General features: G+C 36.2%; 1 protein-coding gene across 2 annotated transcripts in view; it reads left to right on the top strand.

Moving 5' to 3' along the window:
* LOC131685035 (uncharacterized) overlaps nt 1-16,811 on the top strand; it is a 93,166-nt gene that overhangs the window by 63,931 nt on the left and 12,424 nt on the right. For both annotated transcript variants that reach the window (XM_058968392.1, XM_058968391.1), the window contains exon 2: nt 16,141-16,598. In XM_058968392.1, the coding sequence (XP_058824375.1) occupies nt 16,141-16,598 (458 nt within the window). The remainder of the gene's footprint in view (nt 1-16,140; nt 16,599-16,811) is intronic.

Here is a 16,811-nt window from a genome sequence, read left to right as displayed (position 1 = left end):
TATCCATTTAAACCTTTTCAAAACTCTAAAAGAAGAATATCAGTCGATTTATTAGATCATCATGATTCAATTCATGCTAAATACCTGCTGGAAAAACCATCGGCTTAGCTGGATGGTGCTTTTGAAAAAGTGGCTGTGATTTTTTGTCACACTACCACACCGAGCTGGGGTACGCAACACAACTGCGCAATGAAAAAACCACAGCCACTTTTTCAAAAGCACCATCCAGCTAAGCCGATGGTTTTTCCAGCAGATATTTAGCATGAATTGAATCGTGATGATCTTATAAATCGACTGATATTCTTCTTTTAGAGTTTTAAAAAGGTTTAAAAAGATAATCTGGTGGCAAAGCTGAACACATATTTTCCTACGCACACTACCAAGCGTTCAATTCTAACACATGCTTAAAAAAGGTAACTTGAACCTTAAACTAATTCTGGAAAGATACTCATTGTTAAATAGATGTTAATTTGTATTATACAAAGTATTGCAATGTACTGTAAAATTCGAGTAACCAAAATTCGTATAATTTGTGTACAACTAGAATAAAAAATTCTGAAAATCTTTAAAATTGCTAAAATTGGTTTATTTCATTGCATTATCAATGTACAAACAGTTTCATCCATTTTAACACGTTGGAATATTGAACAATAAAAAAAATGTTGTGAATTTTAGATTACAATAATTTAAAATAATTGCCAACTAGTTTTACAAAAAAAATGTATTTAAAATAAACAATCTCTTAAAACTAAATTTGGCATATCCAAATCTAAAGGAAAGTACCGCTTGTAATTTATTACTTTTGCTCAAATCTGAGATTTATTTGTTTTGTAAAAAATAGACACTTTACGAAGCTTCGTAAGGTAAAGTCAAATTTCGGCTTTTTGAAGTTTTTGTACCCCAAAACCGAACAATATACTCAAAAAGTATAACAAATCAGTATTTTATATGTTTAGAGTAAAAATCATTCTAAATTAAAATGATTCGATCGACTATTCTGGTTTAATAAGCGATCTACGAAAAAGTTTCGAGTGATCAAAGTCACCCCGATGATCAAAGTCACCCCGGTTTACGGTACCTATGTTGTTAGTATTATTGGAGCCAAGAAACTGTGGAGAGATCTAAGCGAAATATTGAAGCCGGAATTCCGATAGCGTCTGAATCATTTTCCTATCTCGCATAGATTCTGATTTGTTTTACAACTACCCAAATGAACTCTAGAATGTATTTGAAGGTACTTGAAAACGTTTTGAGCGGTCTCCTCAATAACTGCGAGAATAATATAATGCTGTTTCTGCAACATAATACATCAATCCATGGCTTGTCGTTTTGATACATTATCCCTCCTAATAGAAGGATAACTTGCAGTCCTGATTGCATTTCATCGGATTCGAGCTTCTAAGATTTCCCAGTTGGAATGATCTATGGAAATTGACAGCGAGTGAAACTGTAAAATTCATGAATTTTGATTTAAAATCCATCTAACGGACACAATTCAAAAGCTACATGGAAAAAAAATGTTCCCAAAACGTAAATAAAGTGCCATGAATTCAGGAACAATCACGTTTTTACGTTACGAAAACAGAATCATTAGCAAAAATCATGTCTTCAATGATTATGTTCTAAATTACTAAATTACATTACTAAATTGATTTTCTGTACGTGAACTAGTTCACAACTTTATGAACATCGTTCGTAAAACGAAAGGTAGAATCGTGATTTTATTCATAGCTTTCAGAAAACATTGACGCGTGAAGTATTTCACGAATTCCAAAATATTATTCATGAAACGTTTCAATCATCGTGAACCAGTTCACGATTCCAAATATAATAGTCACGATTCAATATACGCGCTCATAAAATAGTTCACAAAATCACACAATGTTATTCATGTATACGTGAACTGATTCCTGATTTCTAGTAAATTAGTCACAACTCACCATTCATGATCATGAATTAGTTCACAAAACCATGAAATAATTTTTATATATTCGTGAACTAGTTCATGGTTCGTAGTATAATGATCACGACAGCACAAAATAGACAAATATTATTCATGTATACGTGAACTGATTTATGATTACTAGCGACTCATGAAATCTCGTTCATAGAAACGTGAAATGATTCCGATTTCTAATATAATAGTTCCACCATACCATGTGTGGCCGTGAACTAGTTCACAAAATCAAAAAAATATCGTTCATATGTTCGTCAACTTGTTCACTAGTTCATGATTCCTAGCATAATTTTCACGACTGACCATTCGTGCTCGTGAAATAATTCACAAAATTATAAAATTTTATTCATGGGTTTGTGAACTGGTTCCGTAAGCATTTTCTATTTCATACAACTCTGCACATGTTTTTGAAATTTTCACGTGAACTGTTTCACAAAATTTAGGTTTTGTCATGAAATGTCATATATTTATGTACAGCCTATAGCGACTAGAAGTAGAGGCGAGCAGATGATATAAAAAACTTTTGGGAGCATCATTATTCATTCGATAAGGTTCAATGTGATGTCTGGACAGAAGACGAGAACTGCGTTGAGTATCAAAAATATATTATAGAGCCACGAATCTTGTTCGTGACGTAGTTCACAAAATACACCGAACTATTTACGGTTTTATGAACCAAATCATATTGTCACGTTACTCCGAGTAAAAAATCCGACAGTGATTCAGCATGCACAGTAGACACATTACTGCACGTATCAAATTCGAACGTGAGCTCAACAATAAAATGTCATGATAACATGCATATAAATTACGAAAAACGTGACTAAGATCCTGAAATCATGAACGCGAATTACACTACTCGTGATTAAAATATCAAAAATCGTGACTATGATCCTGTAATCATGAACACAAATCGCTATACGTATGACTAAAATATCACGATAACGTGAGTAGAAGTTACGGAAATCCTGACTGACATCCTGAAATCATGAACATCAATCATACTACTCTGCCAGAAAACAATCAACATGAAACTCGTGAAATCACAATAACATGAATACGAATATCACGACTAAGCTCCTGAAATCATGACCGTTGTTTTAGTTGATGTGCTACAAACCAGTGTATCCTCAAAGTGTGTACAAGAATCAAAATAAAATATAAACATATCCAGGGAACAACCACAGTTACCCAACTAAAAATAGCGATGTAACACCATGTACATTTATGCGCGAACTAGTTTTTTAAATACACATAGTTTCATGAATACGAGGATTATTATCCATAATTTCAGGAACTTGGTCACGATTTTCGTAAATCGCTCAGTTTACGAAATCGTGATTTTTTGTTCATGAATTTTTGAACGGATTTTTTTCCGTGTATCAGACTCGATGCCGAATCGCATTTTTGATGTGATCCAAAATGGAGCGGGCCATTTGTAACACTTTTACACAAAGTATTTTATAAAGCATATTTCCCCCATGATGGATTGCATAAAAAGGCATCGATTCAGACCGCCTTTGAAGTGTTTCGAAATGCGCTGCTTGACTTTGGTTTTCCTCTGAAATTCAACAGAGTTAATAATCAAATTTTATCCAAATTTGTGAAATTTAATTGCATTTAAGATATTAAAGAATAAAAAATTAACTTTTTTTTTGTTAAATGAACGTTGAATGTTTGATGGAAACATTTGAATCGTCGTTCAATGCTAAAAAAGTTATTTTTTTATATTTCATTAGTGAAAATATTATAGTGGTGAAAACAAATCCATCGCTTTAAACTAAAAAAAGTTTAACGTTCTTTTTTATATTTCAAAATAGGGTGCCACCAAATAACTGACTGACACTGTACTGCTCACATCGTCTAGTTGTATGAGTTGAATGCCGGTGTACCATTTGAAACACTGTACCGAAGCTCTTTAGACGAACTAGTATGTGGCGTGCAGACTAGACTTCATTGCCATGAAATGAAGCAGAAGAACCGGTTCCCGGCACGTATTGGGTGGAGGCACTTTTGCTACTTGGAAAGGAAAGTGAATAGCAAGGTTTAGCTTTTATCATATTTCAGTTGTGATTGAAAAGTTGCCACTTAACATGAGGCAAAGTTGACGTAATAATGATAAACTACACAATGATAATAGGACCACAAATTGTATTTTAGAAATTTATCAAAGTTTTGTCACCGGGTAAACCTACAGTGTGTTGTTTACTATTCTCCTTGAAATAAGCTTTGACACCGGCTGACTAAATATTTTCAAATCTGGGATACTTTGTTTAAAGCAGTGGTTTTCAACCGGGGGTGAATTCACCCCCAGGGGTAAATTAGACTATTGTAGGGGGTGAATTATGCGGGATAAATTTAAACTAGTTATCCTAACATTGCCGTCGGAATTTTGTCTTTAATATACTGTTTTAGTGTGTCAAGAATTGAGATGCTTACTGAGAGTGGAACAGGTACATTTTTTTCTGAGTGAGTAATGATGGTAAACATTTTTCAGAAAGCGGTACATCATAAGGATCAATATTCGGAAAGGGGTAATAGAACGAAAAAGGTTGAAAACCACTCGTTTAAAGGCATGCGGACATTACATGCGTTTTGACGAGACTTGTACCTTTTTTTTTTTTTATTTCAATTATAGAGGTTTTAACCTTAAGGTCATTCGCCTCTTCGGGTTAGAAAAATCTCTTAGGAAAAATTTCTAACCCTATGTGCGGGGTCGGGACTCGAACCCAGGTGCGCTGCGTACAAGGCAATCGATTTACCAATACGCTACGCCCACTCCCGAGACTTGTACCTCTATAACTTGGGATCGACCACAGAAAATAAACCCTCCGAAGATAAATACTATAAATTGTTCATTTTTCGATCTGCTCCCAATGCCGCTCAAACGAACTTCCGACAAATCCACAAATACCTGGCCAGTGATCTTGTCTGATTGTTACTATGTTATAACGGGTGAGGCAGTGGACTGGGCGACATTGAGATCCACCTTTTCTGCACATCTCATAATCCTTGATTTAAATTGTGCTGTTGACCATTTGCATACACAAACTGAAACAGCTTTTCTTCTTTTTCTTTCGGACACATATTGTAGAGTGTGTTGTATCCTTTTTGCAAAAAAAATTGACCATTTACGATTTGAGATGCTCGAACACAAGTTTTCGGAGACAGTATTGTTCGTTCACTTTCAAAATTAATCACAAATGGTTAATTTTGAGTTATCAAATGAGTAAAAAATGCACTGCCGGCTGTCTCTTTGTGCTTAAAACTTAGATGATTTTTAATTTATACCAATTACTTCCGACTCACCTATTAACTAACGAACAGGATTGTTTTGAGGATGGCGAAAAAATGAAATTCCTTCTAAAAACACCTGCAAGAGATTCATCTGTTTCATGTTTCAGAATGGTGCTTCCACGAATATGCACTAAAGTCAGAAAGTCTTAAAATTTTCTGAGAAATCGAGGCGATCTGAATTGTCCCCACTGTCTTAATAGCCCCGGGTTCTCCTATATTTTGTATTCAAACAATTATAGATCGTCCATTTTTTTTCTTCGACCAATATGAAAATTAGAAAGAATTACGTATCCATACAGTGCGCAACCGTGTACAAGATTCGTGTATCCCCCATATTTGAGCTATTATTTTGAAGCCCAATCCGATACCATTTCACTGAATGCGTTGAACATAACTAGCACACACCGTTTTAGCAACAACAGCTTCAAACATTCGATGCATACATTTTTTTAATTTTAGTTCTTTTATAGAACCGAAAAAATAAATCAATTCTTCCCTACACGCAAGCTACCGGGAGTAAAATCAGTCGCTTGGATACGGGAGTAAGTTTCATCGTAATTCCCAAAGCTAAAAATACTCGGCTGAGAGCGCACATTTGAGAGCAGTCTGCTCCAACTAGCTGATCATCATGGAGTGTCGTTTTCAATACATATATCTTGTTGTAAAATTATTGCAATTTAATGAATGTGTTTCAAGTTTCTTGCAAATTGGTGGTAAAATCATGCCAAATTTATGGCGAATTTATTGTAATTTTGTTGTCAATATATTGTAGACCTACTGTAGTTTTAACGAAAACTTAGCAAATTTACGAAAAATTTGTTACAAATTTATTGTAAGTTTATTGTAATTTTTTGTGGTTTTAATGAAAATTTATTGCAAATTTATGTAGCTTAACTTATTACTAAATTTGTGGCAAATCTATTGTCAATCTATTACAGATTTATTACTAATTTACTGCAAATTTAATGGAGCAAAATGTTGTCAATTTATTGCAAATTTACAATTAGTCTATTGCAGATTTATTGAAAGTAACAAATTTAAAGCAAATTTATTTCAAATTTAAAGCAAATGTGTTACAACTTTATCCAACATACAAGATTTATTGCAGATTAGGGCATCGCAAAAAAAATATTTTGTTTAATTCTTAAAAGCCCCCCCCCCTCTCATAATGTGACAAATGTCAAAGTAAGCTCAGATGCCAAATTTCACATCATTTGGACAGTTCTAGGCTCCCGCCCGCTTCGCCTGAAATTTTTGAAATTGGTACTATGGGAATATATGGAGGAAAATATTTTAAATGCTATAACTTTTGAAGTAGCAATCTGAAAATTACAATTTATGCCTCTTTTCAAAGGGAATAAGCTTAGTATTTAAATGGAGATATTCTTGTTACTAGAAAAGTACGGAAAAGCGGGGTACTGGGTCATTTTGATCCCAAAATCCCCTATCATTAATAATTTTTCTGCTCCGTGATGCAAATCATACATATTTTGCAGTTTTTCTAGTGTGAAAAATTCTTAGAAATCGAACGGAACCTTTTTGACCTTTGTCCGAATACGAGAAGCTGGGGTTATAGGGCGTTTTGTCATTCATATTAAATTTTATCATTTTCTCTTGCATATATCTCTATTATTCTTCACTCAATTTTAATAAATTGTACCTTATTGAACGTGAAAAATCCTTAGAAAAAAAATAAAAATAGATTCGTTGCTGCTAAAATTCAGAAACATCAAATTATCTGACATATAGTCTCGATTTCACATTTTTATCCTAAAATCGCACATATTAACTGCATTTAACAACAAAATTCTTATTTAATTTACTAATTTTAGCGTAAAATACACTTACAAATCACATGAAAAATATTTCATTCCTGGAAGAATAGAGGAAGTTGATGTATTAGGACATTTAATGAAAAAAATGTGATTTGTAAAGTTAATGTAAAAAAATACTTCTGAATTTTACCGCTAACGAATCTATTTTTGTTTTATTCCTAAGAATTTTCCACGTTCAACAAGTTACATTTTATGAAAATTGATTGAAGAATAATAGAGATATATGCACGAGAAAATGATAAAATTCAATATGAATGACAAATGGCCCTATAACCCCAACTTCTCGTATTCGAACAAAGGTCAAAAAGATTCCGTTCGATTTCTGAGATTTTTGCACATTAGAAAAACAGCAAAATATTTACTGTTTTTTTTAAATCTATTATCGTTACATATTTGTTGTAAATTTGCGAATTTATAGCGTTTTACTACGAGTTTACTGCAGACTTACTGCAATGTTGTTGCACATTTATGGCAAATAATAGCAAAATTTAACACAGTTTATTGCAACATTATGGTAGTTTTTTTACACAATTTTTGCAAAATTTTTGGCGAATTTTTAGCAAATTTATGGCAACTTATTATTTTTTTTTTGAGAGTTGTCCTACTGGAGCTGTAGAGCTAGGTTCTCGGAAGGGCTCCCCGTCAGAATCACATACTACAATTTGCAGACGACAAAACACTGCAATAGGCCAATAGTAGCGGGCCGTGATTCTGAATGTGATATTCATTGTACGGTTCAGGCATGTGCGGGCGTAGGGACTTGCGATCGCCTGTATCATCGCGAAGGGCTCGAACATTTGTACGTTAACGTGCTCGATCGCGTGTGCGTTTGTATGTCGCGTGTGCTAACGGGTATGAACTTCGCGTGTATAAATTCTATTTCATAACCGTGTGCCTTTCGCGTATTCGTGTGTGTTCTAGAATGATCGCGCGCGGACCGTGAATCTGATACTTAATTTTTTATGTGCGGTTCAGATTCCAGAAGAAAGTGGGTTCTTACATATCATTAGAATTCCCATTCATGTCGCCGTAGAACGCGTGGTCTAGTGGATATGAGCTTTATTTTTTTGGATTGGTCCAACTGAATGTTTGGACCTAAATTGCTAGAATGAAGGCTAAAGATTTCCGGACGTAACCGAATCATGATCGCGCGCGTTTGCGGGTTCGCGTTTGAGACCGCGTTTGTAACTTCGTAAGTACTAAAACGTTCACACAATTGCCGGAGTGTTATCAAGTTTACGCGATCACGGGCATAGGTGTGCGTAGATAATCGCGAAGGGCTAAAGCGTTCGTATGTTGACGTGTATGTGACTTCGCGTGTATAAATTCGATTTTGAAACCCTGCGGCCATTCATATATTCGCGGACCGTCATTCTGATCTTTAGCTTTCGGTGTACGGATCACATTCTGACAGGGAGAGAGTTACCCCATATCACTAGAGTTTCCGGTCATGTCGCCATGGAACGTTTTGTCTAGTGGATATGGGAGTTATTTTTCAATTTTATTATTTTTTTATTAATTAACAAGGACCTAGATTGTTGGTACCGAGGATAGAGTCTTCCGGACGATCCCGATTCATGATGGCGCGAGCGCGGGAGTTTGTAGGTTGACGCTTAAGATCGTGTTGCTAAGTTTAGGAGTGCTGAGATTTTCACCTTATCAATCATGTAATCATGTTTGCGAGTTCGTGGGCGTAGGTTGCTTGGAAAATCGTGAGGGGCTCTAACGTTTGTGCGCTGACGTGATTTTGTAACGTGTGTTCTTGAATGGTCGCGCGAACCGTGAGTCTGATATTAAATTTTCGGTGCGCGGTTAGAATTCTGGCAGAGAGTGGGATCGTTTATATCGATAGGGTTCCAGGTCATGTCGCCATGAGACGTGTTGTCTAATAGGTATGGGCGTATTTTCTTAATTGGTCCAGCTGAAGGCATGGACTTGGGCTTCTAGGATCAAGAATAGACTTCCGGACGTGATCGATTCGCAATCGCGTGCGCGAGGGCATTTTTGTAGGTTCCCACTTGAGACCTCGTTTGAGAATGTGTGAGTGTTAAGACGTTCACTATCACCATCTTTGCTGACCCAGCTGAAGGCGGCTGTAGAATGGCAGTATAGGACTCAAAAAAAAAAAAGAAATAAAGGACAATATATGAGAGACGTAATAGATTAGATAGGTACAAGATACAGCTGAATTTATGATCATCACATGAAAGTACATTAGTACTTCAAACTCTACCAATACTTGAATAGCCAACCACCACACATAGCAGATCCTCTTTTTTTATGTCGCTAGCCGTGTACACTAGTACCAAAAACTACAATTATTACAACACAACACAACTAATAGGGTTCTACTGTTATTTTTTTTAAGGTTGGACAGAGAATGCGCAAAACTCGCAAAAGAAAAAAGGAGCTCCCCTCCACACCACATGCCAGATCCCCACAAAAATCAATCAGCGCATGTAGAATGTTGTTACAGTACTGCTGACCGACTCCCATGAAGACCCGACACACGGTGCGGAAAAAACCGCCTCCCCCGTCCGCGAATTCCACCATCTCTCCGTCCAACCCCAATGCGCCTGTGCACGTTGACGAGGTCGACCGATAAATCGACACAATGACTTCCACTGCGAGCCGTGCCCACAAAGACTGCCGTTAAGCTGTTGAACAATGTCTGCAAACACAGCCCACAGAGAAAGTCAATCCACGGCGACCCGCCAATCGGCCACGCCAGTGCGCACAGGCCCTTAGCTGACTGTTGGTTTGGGCTGGTGCAGAGTATGAAATAACACAAACCATAAAAAAGGCCCATAAGCCCTCTCGGTCTCCTCGGGGCACCACTATCGAGGCGTAATGCGTAATTGTCTGCTCAAATATGCTTGAAGATGTTTGCAGTACCGTCAAACCCGTCAACCTACGAGAGGGAAATTTATGGCAACTTATTATTGCAAAATTATGGTAGTTTTTTTACAACGATTTTTATAATTTTTTGCAGTTTTTGCAAATTTTTTGGCGGGTTCAAAGGAAATTTATGGCAACTCGATTGCATCTCTTAAATTTATTGAAAATTCATTTAAAATTATCGTAAATTTATTGTGATTTATTTCAAATTTATGGCATCTTTATTGGAAAATTTATTGCATGTTTATAGCGAAATTATATTATAAATTTCTGGTGAATGTATTGCAAATTTTATTGATAATAGTAGCAAAGTTGTTTAAATTTTTTTGTAAATTTTATTACAAAATTGCCACAAATATGTTGCAAATTTATGGGGGCAAAATTGATAAACCCAAATAACCAATAAGCATAGCCAACCTAGCCTTATATTTGCTTATAGGACTGTCTTTATAAATGCGGTGAGCGCCGTATACAGATTTAATGCTGATATAATGTCAGAAATGGCAAAATAGAATAAACCAACGAAACGGTAGGAAAGACGGGAAACGAAAAAGAACAGACCATGTTAAACAAAATGAACATTGCATCATGGTGAAATACGAAAAAAGAGGGATGAATAAAAAAAATAAGAAAGCATCTAGCATAGGTAAAAATAGGAAATATTGAAAGGTACAATTGCAATAAATTGAACAAATAAACAAATTGAAAAGATTAGATTCAATAGAAAAAGAACAAATAAAAGTGTGAAATATTGAAATATGAAAAATGAAATGAAGAATATGAAATATGTACCGGCAAAAAAAAATGTTAAATAATAGGTTAATGCACTGAAATAGCTAAATGGGAATCATGAAAAGAAAGATAAATTTGGATGGGTGGCACAAAAGAAAAAGTAAGTAGATGGATAAAATAAATACAGAACTGGCGTATATGATAAAATAGTAGGAATCTTTCCAGTATTCAATTCGTGCATTCGATTCTATTCATTCGGGAAGACCGGATTAGGTAAATTAGGGCACAAATAACACGGTGCTACAAAATAAAAAAAAAACTGAATATACTTTTAAAGTGGTCTGTTGAAGGTTGTAAATCTCGTTAAATACAGCACAAAACCACTTTTGATCAATTTAATAACTCTCGAAATCTTGATCTATAGTAATTCTTCAGGACTTTCAGCACGAACAAATTTTCTACGCGATCATTTTTCAACAGATTTTAAATTCTCTAAATTATGGTTGTTTTCATATTGTTGACCCAAAACCGCGAAGTATCTTTGACAAAAGAACATAACATAGCATATCGTTGGAAATGTTATTTCTTCTTTCCATAACTCTCAAAAAATTTAAAATCGATTGAAAAATGACCGCGCAGAAATTTTTTCAATGCCGAAAAACAGTGTTTTTTGGCCATAAATCAAGATTTTGAGGGTGAACAACATTTTTCAAACATTGTCTTGTGTTGCATTTGGCGATATCTTCAACATATACTTGAAAAGTACAAAATTAATGTAGGGGAATTGTGGGTAAAACCGACACCCCACAACTTTTCCTAGAAATCAAATTTTTATTCATTTCATAATGATACAATATTATTAGTACGTTTATTTAGAGCATTTGAAGAAAAATTGGATTTACGTTAGTGCGCCGAATGTCATAAAAATTAACAAAACATTCGACAGCAGCGTTCATACTCGTCTGGATGTAAAATTTCGTTGGTAGATTTTAAGGTTTTAACCGAACGAAAGCTTTTCAAATCACCCCATTTTTCAGTACCTATTATTATCGGCCTGTCCTATGATCAACTAGGTGCATTGAAGACGAGTTTGAAAAATTCAATATTTTTAATTGCTTTTATAAAAAAATGTGCGCTGTTGGGGTAAAACCGACACCCTATGGTTAGGGTAAAACCGACACCCTGTTAAGATGGTTGTGTATAGTTGCGATTCATTTCAAAATACTGGGGATCTTTGTGACACTTCAATTAGCCTATTAGAACACTATAGTATTAGCAGAAACACACAGAAATACTTTTATTGTGTTTATTTCTTGTAAGTCTCTTTAAAAATCAAAAATTGGAATTTTTGCTTATCTGATTCTAACGAAGCTTTTGCTATTTCTGCAAAAAGGTCATCAAACCGAATTTATAGTGTTCTCTTGGTTTGTCATAGACGAATTTTATCACAATGAGACAATGATATTATGTATACTCCAATAGATCGTTGATGATCAGAGTCTGAAAAATCAAATCTGAAAAAGATAGTTTTACTAAGAAGTGTGTGTGTGTCACTTACAAGTGAATGAATCCAATTAGCAGAACGTAGAACGCTTGAAAATCTTCTCTTATGAAATAAAACGACACTGGAGGTTGCAATGATGTGCGCAAGGATTATTTGGAAATACTCATATCAATAAATAATCCTATAGCATAAAATACTCTTATTTATAGTACTACGCTTTCGAACTTTCTTCCCCTCACTACATGATGAAGCAATAAAAAGCACATATTTGCATCATACATACTCACACTTTATTAATCAAGCATATATCTCATGTTTAATAAAGATAAAGATTTTAATAAAGTGGAGAGAAAATAAATTAAAGGGGGTGTCGATCTTACCCCTATGGGGTGTCGGTTTTACCCGCAGTGCTTACAAAAAGTCACTTTGTTTTCCAAGTTTTACAACCAATATTTTTTAATGAAATTAATTTTTTGAAGTGCTGAAAAAATTAAGTCTTGTTAAGAATATTCTGAAGAAGAATTCTGCATAAAAATTATAATTTTATTGGTTTTGTGGCAACTTAGAAAAAGTGTTAAGCTTAAGGTGTCGGTTTTAACCATAATTCCCCTAGCACCGTGTAATTTGCTGACGCACGTGAATCATCCATTCCTGGTCAGCAGAGCTGAAAAAATTCTAACTTAAATGTAAATAAACATCATTTGCTGGCATTTTGACGTAGTTTGATTGCATGTTCCATGTGTTCTTTACCTTCTACCTCTGTTTTTTGTTGTACTTATATTCGTTTGTTTTCCACTACTCAAGTATACCAAAAATAGTATCGGAACTTATACACTTCTAATTATCGTATTTTTTGAAAAGGGCCAATAAGCATGCTGTCAGAATACACTTTGAGAGGAAATTCTGGATAAACTATTAATCGCCAGTATATGAAAGAGAAAACTTTTCTCTGTCATAAAATGTTAACATCCATTCTCGGCGAGCTACGGTTTGTCCGGAATTTTCTCTCAAAGTGATTTACAGTATGCTTATAGACCTTTTTACAAAAAACACGCGAAAATTAATCTCTTTGCATCTTGTTTTTTCCGTATTCGGCATGTTATGTTTTTTTATTAGCATATCTTAAATTAGATTCTTATTAACACTCACTAATACGATTAATTGCATATTCGCTCATATAAGTACAAATGTACAAACGCTCGTGGCCTTCGCGATAACACAAATCTGGTCACAAACGCGAACATTCAATTGCAATCATCTACATATACTTACGCCCGCGATTTCGCCAACATTAAAACACCTCGGTAATTAAGTAAACGTTGTGACATCTATAAACTTTCAAACGCGGTCTCAAGCATTAACCCACCGCTTGCGCGATCATGAATCGGTCCCGTTCGGCAGTCTTTACACTCGGTCCTAAAAGCCTAGAGTTATGCCTTCAGTTAGACCAATAAAAAATGACGCTATTCACTAGACAACACGTTCCATGGTGACATGATTGGAAACTCTAGCGATATGACGAAACTGACTCTCTTCTAACATCTGTACCATACACTAAAAATTAAGCATTAGATTCACGGTCTGCGCGTGCTAATTCAAGAATACACGTGAATATAAGAATGGTCAAATGATCATGAGTTTGAATTTATGTACGCGACTAACACGTTAACATACAAATGCTTGGGCCCTTTGCAATCATCGACGCAAACTACACCATCGACCTCGCAAACATGATAGCATCCCGGTGACAAGGTGAACGTCTCAGCGCTTATAAATTTTCAAATGTGGTCTCAAGCGTGAACCTACAAATTCCCGCGCTCGCACAATCATGAATCGGTCATTTCCGGAAGTCTCTATTCTTGGACCAGCAGTCTAAATCCATGCCTTCAATTGGACTAATTAAAAAAAAGAAAACTCATATCCTGGACAACATATTCCATGGCGACATGACCTGGAACGCTAATGATATGAAAGAAGTCACTTTCTTCTAACAGCTGAACCGTGCACCCATATTAGGTATCAGATTCACGGTCCACACGCTATAATTTAAGAATAACACGCGAATATGCGAAAGGCGAATACACGCGAAGTTACATACACTTTAGCACACGCGACATACAAATGCACATGTTGTCGTACAGACGCTCGAACCCTTCGCAATGATACACGCGATCGTGAAATCCCCACGCCAGCGCATATCTGAACCGTACATTGAATATCCCATTCAGAATCACGGCTCGCTAAAATTGGTCTTAAGCAGTGGTTTAGTGGGTTCCCGTCTCGTCTACAATTGTAGTGAGTGATTCTGACGTAGGGCCCGGCCGAGACAGCCTAGTCAGCCCTAGTAGGACAACTCTCGAAAAATATCTAAGTAATATCCATTTTGGAATCGGAAAATGAATGTTGTATCGAGGTATACCCACAGAGAACAGACATCCATGATCGAACAAAAATATTTAAAAAATGTGTGTAAACATTTGAATTAATATACGATACACACTAGCGCCGCCACACCAACCTTTCCCAACTATCCGTCAAATCCATTCCGGAACCGGTTCGAAATCCAGAATGGATTCAGTATGAAAGCTTGCTCAAAAAAAAAAACTGATCCCGACTCTATCGGTTGATGCATTTGAGCTGGAATTCATGCTGGAAGTCCGAACCGGTTCCGGACTAGTTTGACTGGGTAGAGGAATAACCGCTGTCAATTCTGTCGAACTCAGCCACAAAAAAACATGACGACAGTAGCGCACCTGGTTTGGACATCCCAACTACCTTCGAAACCGTTAGAGATTTTACACAAGTTGAATGCTGAAGATGGACGTCTGTTCTCTGTGGTATACCTGTTGCACTTTCTATTATCTCATGGCGGACTTCTTCGAATATCTAGTAGACTTCTATTAACGCTTGTATTTCTAGGCTGAAAATTCAGTAGATACTATACTGCCGCTATACGCATAACTGTCCCATGTTCTATGGGATTCCCTATACACATGGGACAATTATGCGTAGAGCGGCAGTATACTGGCTGATAGGAACGAAATACTGTTAGCTAAAAGAACTACGTTTTTCATGTCAAAAATACATATCCCAACATAGTCGACACGATGCATCGCGATGCTAGTCGATGATTCTTTTTAGGTAACTAATTGTTCAAACTTTTAAATTGCTTTTTATATATCCTTAAAAAATAGTCTGAAAATTTGCCCTTGCAAAGCCTTTATAAAAAGAATATTTGAATGAAAAATTATAAATCATAAAATTGCTCTTATTTCACAATCAAGCTGTGCTTCCATTGCTCCAATGTAAATTCAAATATAATTGATATTATCAAATTAAGCTTCGATTCCGTTTAAAGCCACTTTCGACACCTGCTCTTACCATTACTTTTATAATTCGGCAATTTTCGATTCAACTTTCATTCTCTTATTCTTTCTCCGATGTTAGCATTTTCCCGTTCACTTATTGTTCATTCATCTCAGGCGAATGAAACCAGTTTTTTTTTTGTTGGTGCAAAATAATTTCGTAACGAAAATCAATTCGCCACCGTAAGCTACTTTCAATTCTCTGATTCGGTACACCACCGCATTTTCTGCAGTAGGTAATGCGTGCCGTGTTTTGCTGAAGGTGATGCTACATTTGAGCATAGTACACGCTTCTCCTGAGGAAAGAAGTTGGCAATTTCCAGGACAGAATGCCACATTGCAACATATGCATTGAACCCATAAAACGTATGCGATAGCATTGACTGCAATTTACTTATTCCTATTTTAAAAAATAAACCTATGCCTTATTTCCATTGTGTCACTTTCTCCAGCCGTGCGCCATTGAACATAGAAAAAATCTTTTAATTCCATTATGCAACATCGTCGTTACGCTTACTAACTGCTCCTTTTCACTATTTCTCTCTTTTACAGCCGGAGGAGTGGCCCTCCAATCCGGACGACTTTATGGATCTGTTCCAGCTGGATACCAATCTGCTGTTCAGTGACGGCTCTACCGCTGGCACGGTGGACGATATGAACGACATTTCATCCAGTCTGATCAACAACCTGCAGAATGGATTTAGCAACTATGGGGACATGGGTGCCGCAACCTTGGCAGGTCCCGACCATGCTATGTCGCCGAATTCGTCACTCGCTTCCGACCAGGAGTTCCACGGATTTCCAAACAGTAGTGCTGCCTCGATGGACGGTAGTGGCTACGAGGAGGAATTTATCAGTGGTTCTCCCCAGGAAATCACCGGATCTTTGCCGATGAAAATGGAACTGGATGATGCGATGACCGAGTTCAGCACCTTCGAGCGGAATGTAGGGCAACAAGCCCTGTCCTCGGCTGCTTCGGACAGCGGGTTGTCTAGTGATAATTTGGACTTGTAAGTGTTCTTTGGCTTTGTTAGCTTTATTTTATGATGGTAGTAAAACTGTGAAAGTAAAAATGAGAGCGTGTACCTACCTACTAATACACCGCAGGTTTACGCCAATGCCAATGCGCTCTTAGGCATGGCTGGCTTAAATCTAGCAAAGTGAGGAGAATGATGAAGTAGTTTTGGATGAACTTCATGAAAACCAGTTTCCAAACATGATAA

The sequence above is a fragment of the Topomyia yanbarensis genome, chromosome 2 (assembly GCF_030247195.1).
Source record: "Topomyia yanbarensis strain Yona2022 chromosome 2, ASM3024719v1, whole genome shotgun sequence".
NCBI lineage: Eukaryota > Metazoa > Arthropoda > Insecta > Diptera > Culicidae > Topomyia > Topomyia yanbarensis.
Note: the sequence above shows the minus strand (reverse complement) of the source record. Positions and strands in the feature narration are given on the sequence as shown.